Source organism: Stegostoma tigrinum, chromosome 10, assembly GCF_030684315.1.
Source record: "Stegostoma tigrinum isolate sSteTig4 chromosome 10, sSteTig4.hap1, whole genome shotgun sequence".
Taxonomy (NCBI): Eukaryota; Metazoa; Chordata; class Chondrichthyes; order Orectolobiformes; family Stegostomatidae; genus Stegostoma; species Stegostoma tigrinum.
Genome location: NC_081363.1, coordinates 30165658 through 30183279, shown reverse-complemented (window position 1 = coordinate 30183279; position 17622 = coordinate 30165658). Strand labels below are relative to the sequence as shown.

General features: G+C 39.7%; 1 protein-coding gene across 1 annotated transcript in view; it reads left to right on the top strand.

Moving 5' to 3' along the window:
* Positions 1–17622, top strand: part of mnat1 (MNAT1 component of CDK activating kinase) — a 161505-nt gene that overhangs the window by 88584 nt on the left and 55299 nt on the right. Inside the window, exon 8 of the mRNA XM_048537992.2 lies at positions 7871–7992. Within this exon, the coding sequence (XP_048393949.1) occupies positions 7871–7992 (122 nt within the window). The remainder of the gene's footprint in view (positions 1–7870; positions 7993–17622) is intronic.

Genomic DNA, 17622 nt, shown 5'->3' with positions numbered 1-17622 from the left:
AAATCACCCTCAATCTCATGACTCCGTATTTTATGCAATAGCCTACTGTGGGAAACCTTATCAAACGCTTTACTAAAATATGTATACACCACATCAACTACTTTACCCTCATCCTCCTGTTTGGTCACCTTCTCAAAGAACTCAATAAGGTTTGTGAGGCACGACCTACCCTTCACAAAACCATGTTGATTATCCCTAATCAAATGATTCTTCTCTAGATGATTGTAAATCCTACCTCTTATAATCCTTGCTAACACTTTACCCACAACTGAAGTAAGGCTCACTGATCTGTAATTACCAGGATTGTCCTTCCTTCCCTTCTTGAACAAGGGGACAACATTTGCTATCCTCCAGTCTTCTGGCACTATTCCTGAACATAATGACAACATAAAGATCAAAGCCAAAGGCTCTGCAATCTCCTCCCTAGCTTCCCAGAGAATCCTAGGATATATCCCATCCGGCCCAGGGGTCTTATCTATTTTCACACCTTCCAGAATTGCTAACACCGCCTCCTTGTGAACCTCAGTCCCGTCTCGTCTAATAGTCTGTATCTCAGTATTCTTCTCGACCACGTTGTCTTTTTCCTGTGTGAATACTGACGAAAAATATTCATTCAGCGCCTCTCCTATCTCTTCGGACTCCACGCACAACTTCTCACTACTGTCCTTGACTGGCCCTAATCTTACTCTAGTCATTCTTTTGTTCCTGACATACCTATAGAATGCTTTAGGGTTTTCCTTGAACCTACCTGCCAAAGAGTTCTCATGTCCCCCCTTGGCTCTTCTTAGCTCTCTGTTTAGGCCCTTCCTGGCTAACTTGTAATTCTCAAGCGCCCTAACTGAGCCTTCACACCTCATCTTTACATAAGCCTCCCTCTTCCTCTTGAGGAGAGTTTCAACTTCTTTAGTAAACCATGGCTCCCTCACCTGACCACTTCCTCCCTGCCTGATTGGTACATGCTTATCAAGGATATACATTAGCTGTTCCTTGAACAAGCTCCACATTTCAGTTGTGCCCAACCCCTACAGTTTCCTCCATCCTATGCATTCCTAAATCTTGCCTAATCACCTCATAATTGCCCTTCCCTCAATTATAACTCTTGCCCTGCGGTATATACCTATCCCTTTCCATCGCTAAAATAAGTGTAACTGAGCTGTGGTCACTATCACCGAAGTGCTCACTTACCTCCAAATCTAACACCTGGCCTGGTTCATTACCCAGAACCAACTCCAAAGTGGCCTCACCTCTTGTTGGCCTATCTACATATTATGTCAGGAAATCTTCCTACACACATTGGACAAAAACTGACCCATCTAAAGTACTTGACCTATAGCATTTCCAGTCAATATTTGGAAAGTTAAAGTTCCCCATAACAACTACCCTGTTACCATCGCTCCTATTCCAGAACCATCTTGGCAATCCTTTCCTCTACATCTCTAGAACTTCTTGGAGGCCGATAGAAAACTCCCAACAGGGTGACCTCTCCTTTCCTTTTTCTAACCTCAGCCCATGCTATCTCAGTAAACGAGTCCTTATCAAACGTCCTTTCTGCCACTGTAATACTGTCCTTGACTAATAATGCCACACATCCCCCTCTTTTATCACCTTCCCTGATCTTACTGAAACATCTAAACCCTGGAACCTGCAACAACCATTGCTCTATTCATGTCTCTAAGATGGCCACAACATCGAACTCCCAGGTGCCAATCCATGCTGCAAGTTCACCCACCTTATTCCGGATGCTCCTGGCATTGAAGTAGACACACTTCAACCCACCTCCCTGCCTGCCGGTACACTCCAATGACCTCGAAACCTTATTTGTGACTTCACTACTCTCAACCTCCTGTACACTGGAGCTACAATTTAAGTTTCCATACCCCTGCTGAATTAGTTTAAACCCTCCCGAAGAGCAATAGCAAATTTCCCCCCCAGAATATTGGTACCTCTCTGGTTCAGGTGTAGACCATCCCTTTTGTAGAGGTCCCACCTACCCCAGAATGAGCCCCAATTATCCAGTTTTCTGAAACCCTTCCTCCTGCATCATCCCTGCAGCTACGTGTTCAAATGCTCTCTCTCCCTATTCCTCACCTTGCTAGCACGTGGCACGGGTAACAAACCAGAGATAACAACTCTGTTCGTTGTAACTCTAAGCTTCCACCCTAGCTCCCTGAATTTCTGCCTCACATGCCCATCCCTTTTCCTACCTATGTTGTTGGTGCCTATGTGGACCGCGACTTGGGGTTGCACCCCCTCCCCCTAAAGGATCCTGAAGACATGATCTGAGATGCCACGGACCCTGGCACCTGGGAGGCAACACACCAATCATGAGGATCTCTTGCTCCCACAGAATCTCCTAACTGCCCCCCTAACTATGGAGTCCCCAATGATTAATGCTCTCCTCCTCTGTTCCCTTCCCTTCCGAGCAACAGGGACGGATTCTTCGCCAGAGACCTATACCCTGTGGCTTACCCCTGGTAAGTCATCCCCCCCCCCCCCAGATGTATCCAAAACAGCTTACTTGTTATTGAGGAGAATGGCCACAGGGTATCAATTACTGTCTGTCTGTTCCCTTTCTGTCCCCGGCTGTAACCCACCTATCTTTTTCCTGTACCTGCCTCCATGTAACTCCTCTCAATTAGCCCCTCAGCCTCCCGAATGCCCCAAAGTTCATCCACCTCCAGCTCCAGTTCCTTAAAGCAGTTTCTGAGGGGCTGGAATTGGGTGCACTTCCCGCAGATGAAGTCTTTGGGGTCAATAGTGGTGACCCTTACCTCCCACATTCTACAGGAGGAGCATGCAACTGCCCTGGCACCCATTCCTCAGTTCTGAATTCTCACACAGACTGTTGAAAAAGAAAAGAAAAGTAATTCTACCAAATCAACGCTCAGATCCTTTTTTTTTGGTTAGAGGAGGAGGATGGGTGAGAGACACTACCTAAGCAGTGTTTCAGGTAAAGCAACCGCCCAAATATATTACTTCCTGCTGCACGAGGTGAGTTTTTATACCCCTAAAAAAAAACGACCTTAACTTCCCGTCGGCACTCAGGCTCGCACTGCTGCCACCGATAACAAGAGGGTGCTGCTGCACAAGGTGAGTTTTTATAGATTTTTTTAATAGGAAGATTTTTGCAATAATTAATGATAGTTTTATGGTCACCATTATTATGACTCGTTTTTGTGTTCTCGACTTATTGATTGATTTTAAATTCCAGCAGCTGCTCTAGTGGGATTTGAACACATTTTCTGGGGCATTAGCCTGGGCCACTGCTTTACAAGTTTATTGACATTACCACTAATCCACATTTCCCCATCACCTGACATATGCTCTCTATTCATTTGTGGGATATGAATGTTGCTCTGCAGGCCAGCATTAATTTTCTTGGAGAAAGTGTTGGTGAGCTGCATTCCTGAACTGCTGTAGTCCTTTAGTTGTGAGGACAACACTACAGTACTGTTAGGATTGATGTTCCAGGATTTTGACCCAGCAATGGTGAAGGAACACTAATATAGTTCCAAGTAAAGATGATGTGTGACTTGCTATTGATGTCCTCTGGTGTCTTCTGCCCATGTCCTTCCAGGTGGTAGAGGGCATGGGTTTAGAAAGTACTAAAGTAGCTTTGGTGAATTAATGCAGTGTATCTTGTAGATGGTGCTCACTGTTGTCACTGTGCATCGGTCATAAAAGGAGTGAATGTTGAAGTTGGTGAATACTGTGTCAATCAGATACACTGTTTGGATCAAATGAATTCGTGCTTCTTGAGTGCTGCTAGATCTGCATTCATCTGGACAGATGGAAAGTATTTCATAAGGTTCCTGGCATGTGCCTTGTAGATGGTGAAGAGAAATGAAAAACTCAGCTGGCTGAGACCATGGGCCTTGAGGAAACATAGATCAGTGAAATGGGCACCATCTCAGTCCGTTATCGTCCTCTACAGTAAATGAATAAGTCGGCACAACATTGTGGGCAGAAGGGCCTGTACTGTTCTGTGTTCCTTGAAACAGAGACTCTTCTGCCAGAGTGGGGCTCCTGAGCCATAGTAGGTTAAGTAGATGCTTAACACTGAGCTTACCATCACAGTGTGAACGATTTTCTTATGAGACAGAAAGTCTACATAAGGATTACGAATCGGCATGGGCTTGGTGAGCTGAAGAGCCTGTTTCCGCACTGTGTTGTATTGTATCATATAAAGCTGCCACTTGTATGTTAAAAACATTCTAGGTAAATATTGTTAACAGATTAAACCAACTGACTTAATTGCGCTTAATGTGCCTTTCTAAATTGATTTCTTCAGAGTTTTTTTTATTTATTAAGAAAACATAATGATTCCTTGTGTTGACTTAGATAGGAACTGAGAGGTATTTCAAATTCTTTGAATACATTGACATCATAATGATGACACTACTGAGAGTTATAGTAAATGAAGATAAAATGTTTTTATTTGACTGGAAGGTTACCATAGATTTAATAAAAGCATAAAGGTCAAATAGTAAAATGGGCAGCCCAACTGAGTTATGGTGCATTTGAGTTTTATGATAACCTCCTTCCTACTTAATCTAACCATATCTGCACATATTTCTGTTTTTTTTTCCTTTCATGTTTATCTAGCTTTCCCTATTTTGAGATTATCTGGTTCATGTATTGTAGGAAATAATTTCCATATTCAGAATTAAAATTGAAAATGAAATTAATAGAACTAAGACAAACTTGGAATCTATTGCACTTGCAATGCTGGGGCCATGTAACCTTAAGAGATCAATAGCTAAAAGTAAGTTCACAAAATAGCAGTTGGTTGTACTCAGCTAAAGAAATGGAAACGTGATGTCTGTAATCCTTGCAAGAAAAGCAAGCTAGAGAGATCTGTTGTTTTGGCAGTTAGAGCTAAATTAGTTTAAGAACATTCATTTAACTCAGAAAGGTTGTAAAATCCATTTACTTCATCAAATAAAAGAAGAGATTATGATTATAGATAAATAACCTCAAAGTCTGTTTGAAGAATATGCTTCATTGGCATGTAGATTGAAGAAGCTTAGGGAGGTTCCTTGGTTTCACTTTATCTGGGTGCTGGTAGGAAGAGTAAAATGCAGTTTTGACTTTATATGGCCCTCAGCTTACAGGGAGATAGTTGATAGTTGACTGGACCTGACCTGTCAGCAGAGCAACACATTAATTTCTTCTGTTACCAAGTATAATGCAGGTGAAGCTGAGTCATAATTTGAATTTTGTGAGGGAACAAATGCTGGAGGATGACCAAGTTTGAAGCTCGTGGAAGAAGTATGTTGTGGCAAGAGAAAACAATCACTTGAAAGTAATTTGGAAGTGTTGAGAAGACAAGCAGAACAAAGAACTAATAAATCCACAGCCCAGAAGTAATAAATTAAGCTTTATCTCCTGAGCATAAGAAGTTCAGGACAATTAAATACTCTCCAGGGCAGGCATATGTATGATGGTCCATGCAGAAGTAAATCATTTTTAGATTGATCTATCTTTTGAGCCAAATGTTTGCAGAAACTAAGTAGAAAAACTGAGTACATAATAGCACCTTTGGCTGATCCTCGAATCAAGGATGATGGGTTCTTGAGGTTGAGAGTTTCTGCTGTGTGTTTTCATTTCACTGAACAGGCTGATTCTTGACCTGAAGATCTTTAGGCACATGGGGCATGACACCACATGAGGTAGTGGGACCTCGAATGCAGGATTTGCTTCTTTTTCTTTTCTCCTCTGCCACTGCTCTGTCACATCATTAAGACATTTGGATAAGTTGTCATTATTTTGAACGACTGGTAATAAGTTCTTCCCAGTCATTAGTGTCAATGTTGTCATGCTTTATGGAGATCTTGAGTGTCTGTGCCATGTTTCCTTTGACTTCCCTGATATGCCGATCGTTTGAGAACCGAGAATTCAGAACCTGGCAGGGGAGACATTTTTAAAACATCTGGATATGGTGTTCACTCCATGTTCATCTCGCAGTTGTTGTGCCTGAATGCTTGTGGTGTTAGCTTTAACAAGGACATATGTGTTTGTTTGATGGTCCTACTGTTGAATCTGGAGAATACATCAATAACATTGCTGATACAGATTCTCTAGCATTCCTGCGTTACTGGTACACAGTGCCAGGTCCCACTGCACAACAAGAATATTGTAGTGATTTTTGCTTTTGCCTGCGGTGGTATTTGTTGTCAAGTATTTCCTTGCCATTATTGTGCTAATGTAGCTCATGCACTATTTGATTACCTCATCAATGGTAGTCTTTTGTTGGAAGCAGTAGTCGAGGTATTGGAAGCACTCAACATAGTTGGAGGGTGGAATATTTAACCATCTCTAGGTTGCTATGAGTCATGCTTTAGCAACATTCAAGAACAAGCTGAGTTTCTTGCATGTAGAAATGGAGAGATTGAGAGTGTTTTGCGGAGTGCGCAGCAACACTGCAGCCATCTGCATTTTGTACATCATATGAGTCTGTGGTGGTCAGTTTAGGTTTAGCATGGAGATGACTAAGGTTAGAATTTTCCATACGTGTAACAGCATGACTGACATTCTTGCCTTCCTTTGGATTAAGATGTTGCTCCTGAATTCATCATTGGATATATTAGCAAATGTCTTTTATTTGAGATATAGGTTTGGGCACCCCTAAAGTTTCTCATCGTTCATCTAGCTCATCAAATCATTTTTTTTAATCTCTGTGTTCTGGTATCATATTTGTGAATTCACATTGTGCCTTTTTTCATTTTTATTCTATGGAAACCACAGTTGTACAAAAATTCCAAATATGGCATAGCCAAGGTTCTGAAGAAGTTTAACTTAACTTTTGTGCGTTTCAATTCTAACCCTTTAGAACAGAAAGGGAGCAGGAAATCCCTATGCTCTGCTTGCATTTTTCGTTGACCTTTTTATTAACTTGCATTGTGAGGTGTGTTAGTGATTTGCGAGTTTGTAAGCCTTCTTCCTTTGTTCTTCCACCCTGTTCAGATTCTAATAATCCAAGAAATGCCTTATTCTTTCTATCAAAATGCACATCTCCGTACTTATGTCTTGAAATTAATTTATCAATAGCACACCCTTTCTGAAAATGTATGAAAATAATGTAAGATTGTTTACATTTTTGGAAGAATTGGTAAGAAGAGGGCACATTCTCGGTCAAAGAACAAAGTGGAAATTTAATAGAACGTTTTTACTGTACACTCTTGCAGCCCGGAATGCTTGTTGCACAAATGACTCTTGATATTGTTCAAAAACTGTGCCATGACAAAGTTAAATTTGAAAGTTGATAAGTTATATTGAAAATGGAAAGAAATCAAGATGGGATTAAAGTAAAACTGCTGGAGAAACTCCACACAGTTCTGGCAACATCTATTGAGAAAGAAATAGTTAACGTTTCTCATTCCACAGGCATTGCCATATCTGCCGAGTTTCTCCAGCATTTTGTTTTTATATCAAACTTCATGCACCAGGGTATTTTTTGCTTTTGTTTTGGAATTAGAATAGTTAGGGCCAGTTCAAGAGGAAGTAACCAAACAGGTACAGAGTACACTACGCCCTTCTCTGCTGTAACTTCTGGTTTGTGTTAAGAAGATTAATGGGATGGCGTGGTGGCACAGCAGTTAGCAGTGCTTGGGAGCTGGGTTCAATTCCAACCTTAGGTGACTGTGTGGAGATTGCACATTCTCTCCATGTCTGCACGGGGTTTTAGCTGGGTGTTCCAGTTTCTTTTGAGAGTCCAAAGATGTGTAGCTAAGGTGGATTGGCCATGCTAAATGCTGGATTACAGGAATAGAACTACATAGATATTTCTGGTGCACACTATATTATTTACTGTTTGTTTCTTTTTATATTTCAGAACTAATCCTTTTAACTTACCTTGTCTTCTAAACAGGGTCAACAGATATCCTTACAGCCAATGCCTAGGATAGAAGAAGCACTGTATGTTTACCAGCCTTTACAAATAGAGACTTATGGACCTAAAGTGCCAGAATATGAGTTGCTTGGAAAACAGGGGTAAGTAATTAATTTATGCCTTCTTGGTTTTTTTTTGTCCAGTTCTTGCTTAAAGCATAAGAAGCCTACTAAAAGCTTTTATTTAAAATATCTGTTTAGCCAATAGAGATTTCCTTTTTTTGAGATTTTCCTCAGAAATCTTGTGTTATGCTGTTTTAAGTCAGTGTTCTGACCTTTGACCTCCATTCTCCAGTGACAAATTGCAGGCACCATATAATCTGACACCTGGTTGTGGGCATTTGCCTCCCACAGGGTATTCGTACCTGATGCAGCAGTTCTTATGTTAGTTTTCCTAACATGAAAACTAAAAATGGCTAATGTAGTACTGAAAGATTGAACAACTCAAAGTCAGAGGCACTTCAGGATCTGGGCTAATATTAAGCTATTTGGTTGCAAACAACAGTTTGCTTCACAGTACGACATGCTTATAGTGGCCCCACGTAAGATGGAGACTGTGACCTTTATACTTTTAGGTCACAAAGATATACTGCATGTGAATTGTCTGATGTAACACGCCATATAGGTCTTTGGATAATATTAGATTACAGATTGGCAAGCAAGAGATTTCTTTAAAAACATAAGGTAAACAGTGGAAAAGTTTGAAAATTGTTATAAAATAACATATTCATGAGTCATTTTTTGCAACATTTTTACTTCATCCACATTTGAAATTTGTTCTACCTTCTTGTTCTGTACTCAGTTTTCATGTCAAGATGACCGTTTGTAAACATTGACAGAGCACCCCCATGCGCGCACACACACACACACACACACACACACACGCACACCCTGCTGCCCTGCTTGTACTTTAGGGATTCTGGCTAATTTTAAACATCCTTTCAGAAATAGCCACAAACTTCCTTTTTTGTATTTTAAAAGGAATTTTAACAAAATAAATGATCCGTAATTAACTAGACAAATTAATTAAATTCATTACATCCTTCAAGCTCACCTAAACACATCTTTCTCTCCAAGAACAACAACCATTTGCATTTATATTAATCATTTAACACAGTTAAATGACAAAATACTTAACAGACCAATTGTATACATATTAAAAGAACAAGTGACAGAAGGGGTTGCAGGATAAATAACCAAAACATTTAATCAAAGGAGTATATTTTAAGGAGAATCTTAAAAGAAGTCAGAGGTTCAGTGAGAAAATTCCACATTTTAGGTTCAAGGCAGCTGAAAGCACAATTGCCAGTGCCAGGAGCACTTTTTTCCCCCGTTGAAGCTCTTATTTATAGAGCTCCTCCTTCCTCTTACCCCTACCCACTCTCTGTAATTCACAAAACCTTTAAACACTTTTTCAAAAGGATACACCTATGTACAACTGTTCTCCAATACCACCACCACCAATACCGACCCAAATGATTTTTTTTAAGAGTATTTCATAAAAACCCTGCCAATCCAAGCATTTGAAGAAAAGTTGTGATATAATTTGGCGCTACACTGACATCTATGTCAGCAAATTTTGTATAAAGTACTCTGTCTCCTGGCTTTGACTCAAATAAAATAGCCAGTGTTCTCCAATGCAGCATACAAATTAATTTCCGAGACACCCAATATGTTGCACTTGGGAGAAAATCTCGCTACATTAAAAATGCATGGTGTTTCTAAATCTGTTTCTCCTTTGCGGATGTCCCCACATTTTTCTTTGTGTTAGCAGTGAAGTGTGGGTTATGAATAGGCATCAGCAAGATCGCATATGGTCAGATGACAGGAAACACCACTCAAGTATAAAAAGTGATATTAGTATCTTGGATCTCCCTTTCTAGAGTGGGATCTTTGATTCTGTGCAATGTTGGCCATAGTGGCAAAGAGACTATCTAAATAAAATAAAAGCATCAATCACTAAAGGGTCTAGGCCCGAAACATCAGCTTACCTCCTCCTCTGATGCTGCCTGGCCTGCTGTGTTCATCCAGCTCTACACCTTGTTATCTCAGATTCTCCAGCATCTGCAGTTCCTACTATCACTTTACCAGATTTGGCTGTTTAGTTTCATGAAGAGTGTAGAAACAAAAAGGGGCATGCCTTGAAAGTAACAGTTAATGAATTGGCTTCCTGCACAATGGCTTCATTTAATTTATTGATTGCTGAAATCAATGTAGGATAGATGTTAAAAATGAACTAAACTGCATCAAGTTTTCTTTATCAGAGTCTTAATAGAAATAGTGATTTCATTTCATGAAATATCTTTTCATATGTCAAATATTCTCATACCCAAATTCAATAGTATCGGCAAATGCACACTGTATATGCACTCTTTGCCTCCTGTCATGACAAAGCGGTAAGCCTGGGACAAAGGACCAACAAGTTTGTTCTAAAACATCAGGAAACTTTCACAGCTCTGCTCTTTGCCAGTGAATGAACCCAGCCTCGTGTTGCAGACAATCAGTGGGAATTCCTGGCTGTGCTGTAGATCAGGAATTCCAGCCTGTGGTAACAGGTTTACTCCAAGAACAAAGAAATACTCAAGATATGCTGCAATGGGGACTAATTCTGAAAATGAATTTTAGAAATAGTGGTGCCAAATAATGTGCCTGATTAAACAAAACCTTAACTTCTCCAATGTTTTCCTACTTGTCTTTCCTGACTAAACCTAAATGCACTGTTTATATCCTTGTTTGCATTAGTTTCAACACTCCTGATCTGCCAATCATCTTTAAGCTCCACTTATTCCCGTGACCTGAAAGTGTTGATTTTAAAACTCATTACCAAATAATCCCAAGGTCTCAAACTAGAAAACTGATCCTCTGATTTCCATTCCTGATTATTATTTGTTCAAATAATGTGAAGTTTATTTTAATTTTTACTCCATTGTTTGAAAATTGTTAGTTGCTTTTTCAGCCTTTACTTTCCAGTCCTCTAAAATTGTTTATCTGGCTCCCTTCATTGAGTCACCTCCCTACTTTTAAAACCTTCCTACTGCCTGTCTCTCAAGCAATGCTGTATTAGTCTCTTCCCTTATATCCCCTTTTGTTCTTTCTTGAATCCATGTATCTCTTTCCTCATTTTCAAGCAGTGTGAACAATCTCATGCACAAGTGCTGCACCATAGCATGTTTGCGTTGATACATGATATTCCTGGGGATCCGAATCACCAGTGCATTGCTCTCTAGTACATTGTTTTGTCAGTCAACAGCCCACCTCAAACAAACTGAGGAGAATTATTGTGTTTTCCGTTTCTTTCTGTTTTAAACCCCGAAGCTATGTCAAAGCTAAGAACTAAAAGTCAGTATAATACATATTTTTTGACACTGACATTGTTTACTCCACTCTAATAAAGCCCTCATCAATTTTAAATCTTCCCTTTAACTTCCCTGATTGCTCTTCACATGCTTACTCTCCTTGTCCCTAGCATAATTCTTGTGAATCTCTCTACATCCTCCCCAAAAGTCATGCTTTCATCCCTGTTGCTATTTTGTACCTGTGCTGGCACTGCTTTAATAGTTGAGGTTCAATTTTACAAACAAAAATATTATGTGACTTTGGCAAATAAGTTTAATTTTGAGCAATAGGTTCCTAGGTATGTCTTCCGTTCTTTCATAATGTTAAAGAATTCTGTTGTACCTTCTCGTAGTCTACATTGTTCAAATGAAAGAGCAGTGGTTAATGAAATTCTTTATACTTGCTTTTCCTCCAAGCAGGCATCATTCTCAATCATCGTGTTTCACACATTTATTATCATTAATGTTAAGCTAATTGCTTTCTAATTATTTCAATGATCTGTCTCCAGCAGAAATTAGTCATTCTCTGGCTCACCAGCATGCAATCAGAAAGTCATAGTCATACAGCATGGAAACAGACTGTGCAACCTGTCCATGCTGACCAAGTCCTGATCTAAACTGGCCCCATTTGCCTGCGTTTTGCCCAGATCCCTCTAAACCTTTTCTATTCATGCACCTATCCCAATGTCTTTTAAATGTTGTAACTGTACCTGCATCTACCACTTCCGCTGGCAGATTATTCCACATACAAACCACCTCTCTGTGTGTAAAATTTACCCCTCAGGTCCCTTTTTAAATCTTTTTCGTCCCATCTCAAACATATGCCCTCTAGTTTTGAACTCCCTCACCCTTGGGAAAGGCTTTTGCTATTTACTTTTGTGTGTCCCTGACAATTTTACAAACCTCTATAAAGCCACCCCTCCAACTCTTGTGTTCCAGTGAAAAAAGTCTCAGCCTGTTCACCCTATACTTATAACTCAAACCCTTAAGTCCCAGCGACGTCCTGGTAAATCTTTTATGAACTCTCTCCAGTTTAATAATATTCTTTGTGTAGCAAGGTGACTAGAAATGTACAAGTACTCCAAAGGTGGCCTCACCGATGTCCTGTACAATCACAACATGACATCCCAACTGCTAAGCTCAATGGGCTGATCAATGAAGGCAATCCTTAAATATTTTTCCTGATGTCTCTAATTCTCTTCCTCATCTTCCTTGGAATCTTTTCATGCAACCCGATGGGTCTATACTTTATCTTTGTTTGTCATATTTTTAATTTTCGTTTTTCTCTTCTCTAGTGCCCTTCTTTTGGTAATGACTGATAACAAGTATTTAAGTGCCATAATCATTTTTCTGATTATGGACTAATTGACAGTTATCCATTGCCAGTGGTCCCAACTCACTTTCTACAATTCATTTTTCTGATAGACCATTAAAATATTAGTCGTTTTGATTATTTTGACATGTTTTCTTCATTACCCCTGTTCCTGCTTTGCTTCTCTTATGTTCTGATATTCTACATTCATTGTTTTTTTGAATTAAATTTCTTCATTTATCATGAAACTAGAAGTAATTTCCTCTTTCTTTATGGTGAAGCATCTTTGAAGCAAGGTTTGTTGGATGATCCTAGTGATTAAGCATTGTGAATCTGGTAGATATCCCACTTCTGTAACAAACTCATTTAAATTGTGACGCTGATGTCTTGCAATGCATATGGTATTTCTTGTTTGTGGACTTTGTTTCTAAAAAATAAATTAAACCTCCCTTTAATGGTAAAGAATGGATAGATGTTGCTGTCAGAATATCTTACCTGAGGTTAATTTGCAAGACCTTTAGCAGAGTTCGAATCATTCAGATTTATTTTCTATGAAATATGTTATCCAATATTTTTCATTATTTTGATTTTTGATATCTGCTACTGATATGATGGACAGGCAACTTGCTCAGAAAACTTCACTGATGATGAGTATCTGGGATAAAGTGAGTTTTATTATTTATTTGTGGGAAGTGAGCATCACGGGCAAGGACTGCATTGAAAGGCCATCTCAGGCCTGACAGGAAGTGCCAGTACAGTTCCCTTGTTGCATTGAATAAAATATAGAGCATGTATCATTTTACTTCTAATAGAATGCAGAATTTACAATGTGTGACAACGTGATATTCCTCATTCTCAAAAGGGTTTTTCAAGATTTCCCAATATAGACTTTCATTAAGGCAATTGTGGCACCATATAATGCAGGTGATGACTGAAGAAGTTCTCAAATATGCAATTGAGGCAATAACTTCAGCTTGTGTCATGTTAAACTAATTTTAAAAACACGTACCTATAGAAATTAAGCATTTGAACTGTACATGTTTTGAGTCTTTTATCACCATTCAGAAAAAATGCAACATACCGATATTCAACACAGTGTGGAGCTGGAGGAACACAGCAGGATAGACAGCATCAAAGAAATAGGGAAGGCGATGTTTCAGGTCAGAACCATTCTTTAGAACGCCCCTTCATTTCCCTGTGCCCACAAGTCAGTAAAGCACCTCTGCGCCTATTTCTTTGACTGGGAATCTAATCCACCTTCAGCAAACCCCTTCTCTTGCCACCAACAAACCTCATGCTTCCGGACACCACTCCTCGGCCTCCTACCCTCCCTTTACCTCTTCATCTCCAAGTGCCGTTGAGTTCTGAAGAAGGGTCCCAACCCGAATCATCAGCTTTCCTACTCCTGTGATGCTGCCTGGCCTGCTGTGTTCCTTAAGCTCCTCTGTGTTGTCTGACTCTAGCATCTGCAGTCCTTGCTACCTCCCAGCATACCGGTATTGCTTAGTCTGTTCAAAATGCTCATGAGAATGTGACAACAGGTCGAGGTGGAGAAATTGTTTAACTTCACCTCCTTAATTTCATATTACTGCAATTCCTTCTGCAACAATCATCTTTATCAGTACATAGGATTGCTCTGGTTCAGAAATGGGTAATTCAATGCAGCCAATCTATACCAATGAATATATTCCCTTTGAGCCCCCTCTCATCTTTCCTCATTTAACTCTGTCACCATAATAATCTAATGCTTTCCATGTTTTATGTTTCTCTAGTTTTCTGTTAGATGCATTTGTACAAGTCACACTCTGGTGGAGAATTTCACACACTCGCCACTCTTTGGGAAAAGAAGTTTGTTCTGAATTCTAATATTGTTACCCTCCAGATTGTTCTTTATTGCTGTTAATTGCTTGTTTTCCATTCTGACACACTCCAGCATGCTGAAACCTTTGCCATGACATCTCGATTATATCAGTTGCCATTTGTTGATTTACCATTTGTACATGCCCTACTTGCTGAGAGGCTCTTGCTGTGGTATTTAAATGCTTCTCCTCATCTGCACTTCCCTTTGTTGTGTTGAACCATCTGATTTCAATAGCCTTTTCCAGCCACGCAACCTGTACTGAATATTCCAATTCTCTGATCCTGGTCTGTTATATTAATTTCATGATACCCCACCATTGGCATCCTAAACCTAGCTGACTTAGACTTCCCTGCCTTAAGTTCTTAGCATTTGTTCACTTCTTGTGACTACCCTCTTCCTGGATTAGCATTTGTTTTCTTTGTATTTATTTGAAAAAGGTTTGGGAAATATTTTTCTGTTAAGGCTATAGATAACTATAAGCTGTTAAAGTAGGATATGTCCCTATCAGTACTTTAATGGAAATACTCTCAATGTCCTTATTCAATAAAATCAACTTGCCTGATTTTGAATCTGAGAAATCATCCTCTTGGAATTTTTGGTATTCTCTCCAATGTATTAGTGTCTTTTGAGGATAGAGTGTTTGCTGCACATAAAGCTAAAAACAAAATAGTTTTAACTTCCAAGTGTTGACTTGGCTTAGTTTTCATTCTTGCAAGTAAGTCAAAAAATTTTTGATCAAACTGCAGGAGTTGAGTGCACAATGCGGTTGACATTTACAATACGAATGTTGTATTATTAGATGACACAATTAATTGAAGTTCTATCAGCATTTTTAAGGGAATGTAAGAGATCTCATAGCAGGCTTCAGGAAGATCAGAGGTGTTCTGCTATTGTTTTGCCAGTACATGGCCCTCAAGTAATAAAACAACAGAATTACCTTGCTGTCAGAGACAACAGGAACTGCAGAAGCTGGAGAATCTGAGATAACAAGGTGTAGAGCTGGATGAACACAGCAGGCCAAGCAGCATCATAGGATTAGGAAGGCTGACATTTCGAGTCTAGACCATCTAGGCCTGAAACGTCAGCCTTCCTGATCCGATGATGCTGCTTGGCCTGCTGTGTTCATCCAGCTCTACACTTTGTTATCTAGAATTACCTTGCTGCTCTGTGGGCTTACTTAACAACAATGACTACAGTTCAAAAGTACTTATTTGACTGCAAATGGCTTTGGATGACCCCAGGGTTTGAAAGGCATAGTTTAATTTCTTTTCCTAGTTCATGGCAGTACTTTGGTGAGTTTTGTTAACTAGTAAATTTGTTTTGGTGAGTGTTGTCAGTGAGTGATCAGTATTTCCATAAATTTTGCCTCTTTCCATGTTCATGCACAGACTTAGAAAGTCATGGGCAGAGTTTTTTCCCTCCCTGGAAAATGGTAAGGGAATCAGAAAATTTGGTCAGGAATGAGAAAAGCAGAATATCAATGCCACCTTTCAGAGTTTCCCCTTCAGCCTTAAGCAGCGATCTCAGAATCTCATTAATGAGCTGTTGTTGCCTTACTTTCATGCATTTGCATGTCATTAATAGTCAAACTTGCCTTATTTATATGGAATTTCCAACTCTTTCTTCTCCACGAAACAACTACCCGGCATGAATTCCCAACATTTAAGAGACAACATACCTGGTGGCTCCAAATTTTCAAATACATCACAACCTTTCTGCAACTGTCTTTTGTGCAATATCTCTGATTACTTCATGGCCACCATCCTACTTGACCCTTTGACTACTCCCTAAGCAATGGCAGCTAGGATTTAAGTATCATACCAGTGGCATGATATTTTAAATTATTAAATTTAATAAGGCCAATTTTCCTATCTATTCTCGAAAAGGTAAACATTTTAGTAATGGATGCAGTAAATATGCATTTAGGAGTGTTGTAATTTTATAGGAGAGATAAGTGATGTGAGATTTGTAAGAAAAACTGAAGAACGTTGTCCGAGTAAGTATGCCCTGAACAAGAGATTTCAATGAGGTAGTGACCCTGGACTCAAACTGTGAGATAAAGGAAAAACAGTTTTATTTGTACATTTGTAGACAGTCCAACCAAATGAACAATACTGCATGGTAAAGATAATAAAATAATTGTGGATAAGGTAATGGTAAAGTGAATAGGGACCATATTTGGACCAGTGGCAAATTTGTCATGGCTAATGGAGGGAATATTTCTTAACAACAAGTTTAGAGATATTAAAGCTGTGAATGTGGTAGGAGAAAGCCTTTCAGCAATAGGAGATAACAAGGTGAGGAGCTGGATGAACAGAGTAGGCCAAGCAGCATCTTAGGAACACAAAAGCAGACGTTTCGGGCCTAGACCCTTCATCAGAAAAAACTTTTTTTTGATGAAGGATCTAGGCCTGAAACGTCCGCTTTTGTGCTCCTAAGATGCTGCTTGGCCTGCTCTGTTCATCCAGCTCCTCACCTTGTTATCTCGGATTCTCCAGCAAGTGCAGTTCCCATTATCTCTCAGCAATAGGATGTGTTCGAGCAAGTGTTGAAGCCTAGTATGCATATGAACTACAGTGTGTACAGATGAGTATGTCCCACAGGTGTCACCCAACCTGCTGAGTTTCTCCTGCAATTTCTGTTTTTGATTCTTTCCAGCATCTGCAATTCTTTGCTTTAATTTCGTGTATGAATGGACCTTTGGTTGACAACAAGTAACTGATTGGACTGTGGAGTTGTAAACAGTTATCCATGAGTAAGGCCTTCCCCTGCCAGCAATACAGGAAACATGGGCTACTCAGTTCATCCTATCCATGCAGATTGTCTGCAAGAGCAGCCCAGCTGTTTCTGCTTCTCTGCCCACTCTCTGTTTTTGTTCATCTACTTACCTATAAGTCTGTGCAGGAAGAAGGAAGATTACAGGGATTGTTGCTACGCCCCACATCCAATGTCTATCTGAGCAACACAAGGTGAACAAGATGAAATAATTATTGCGTGAGTGACCTCTCTTTCTTCCAGACTTGAAAGGTGTTAGCACGTTCCGGATGTTCTAGAGGAGTGAGTCAAAAGGCAGCATTACCTGTGGCAGAGTGACATCATGAATTACAAGGTGAAGCAATAATGACTGAACCTGGGCCATCTAGAAAGAAACCAAAAATGCACAACTTCCACGTGCAGTGTGAAAATGCATTTCTGTTCACAGCTGCATTGGATAAAAATGTTTG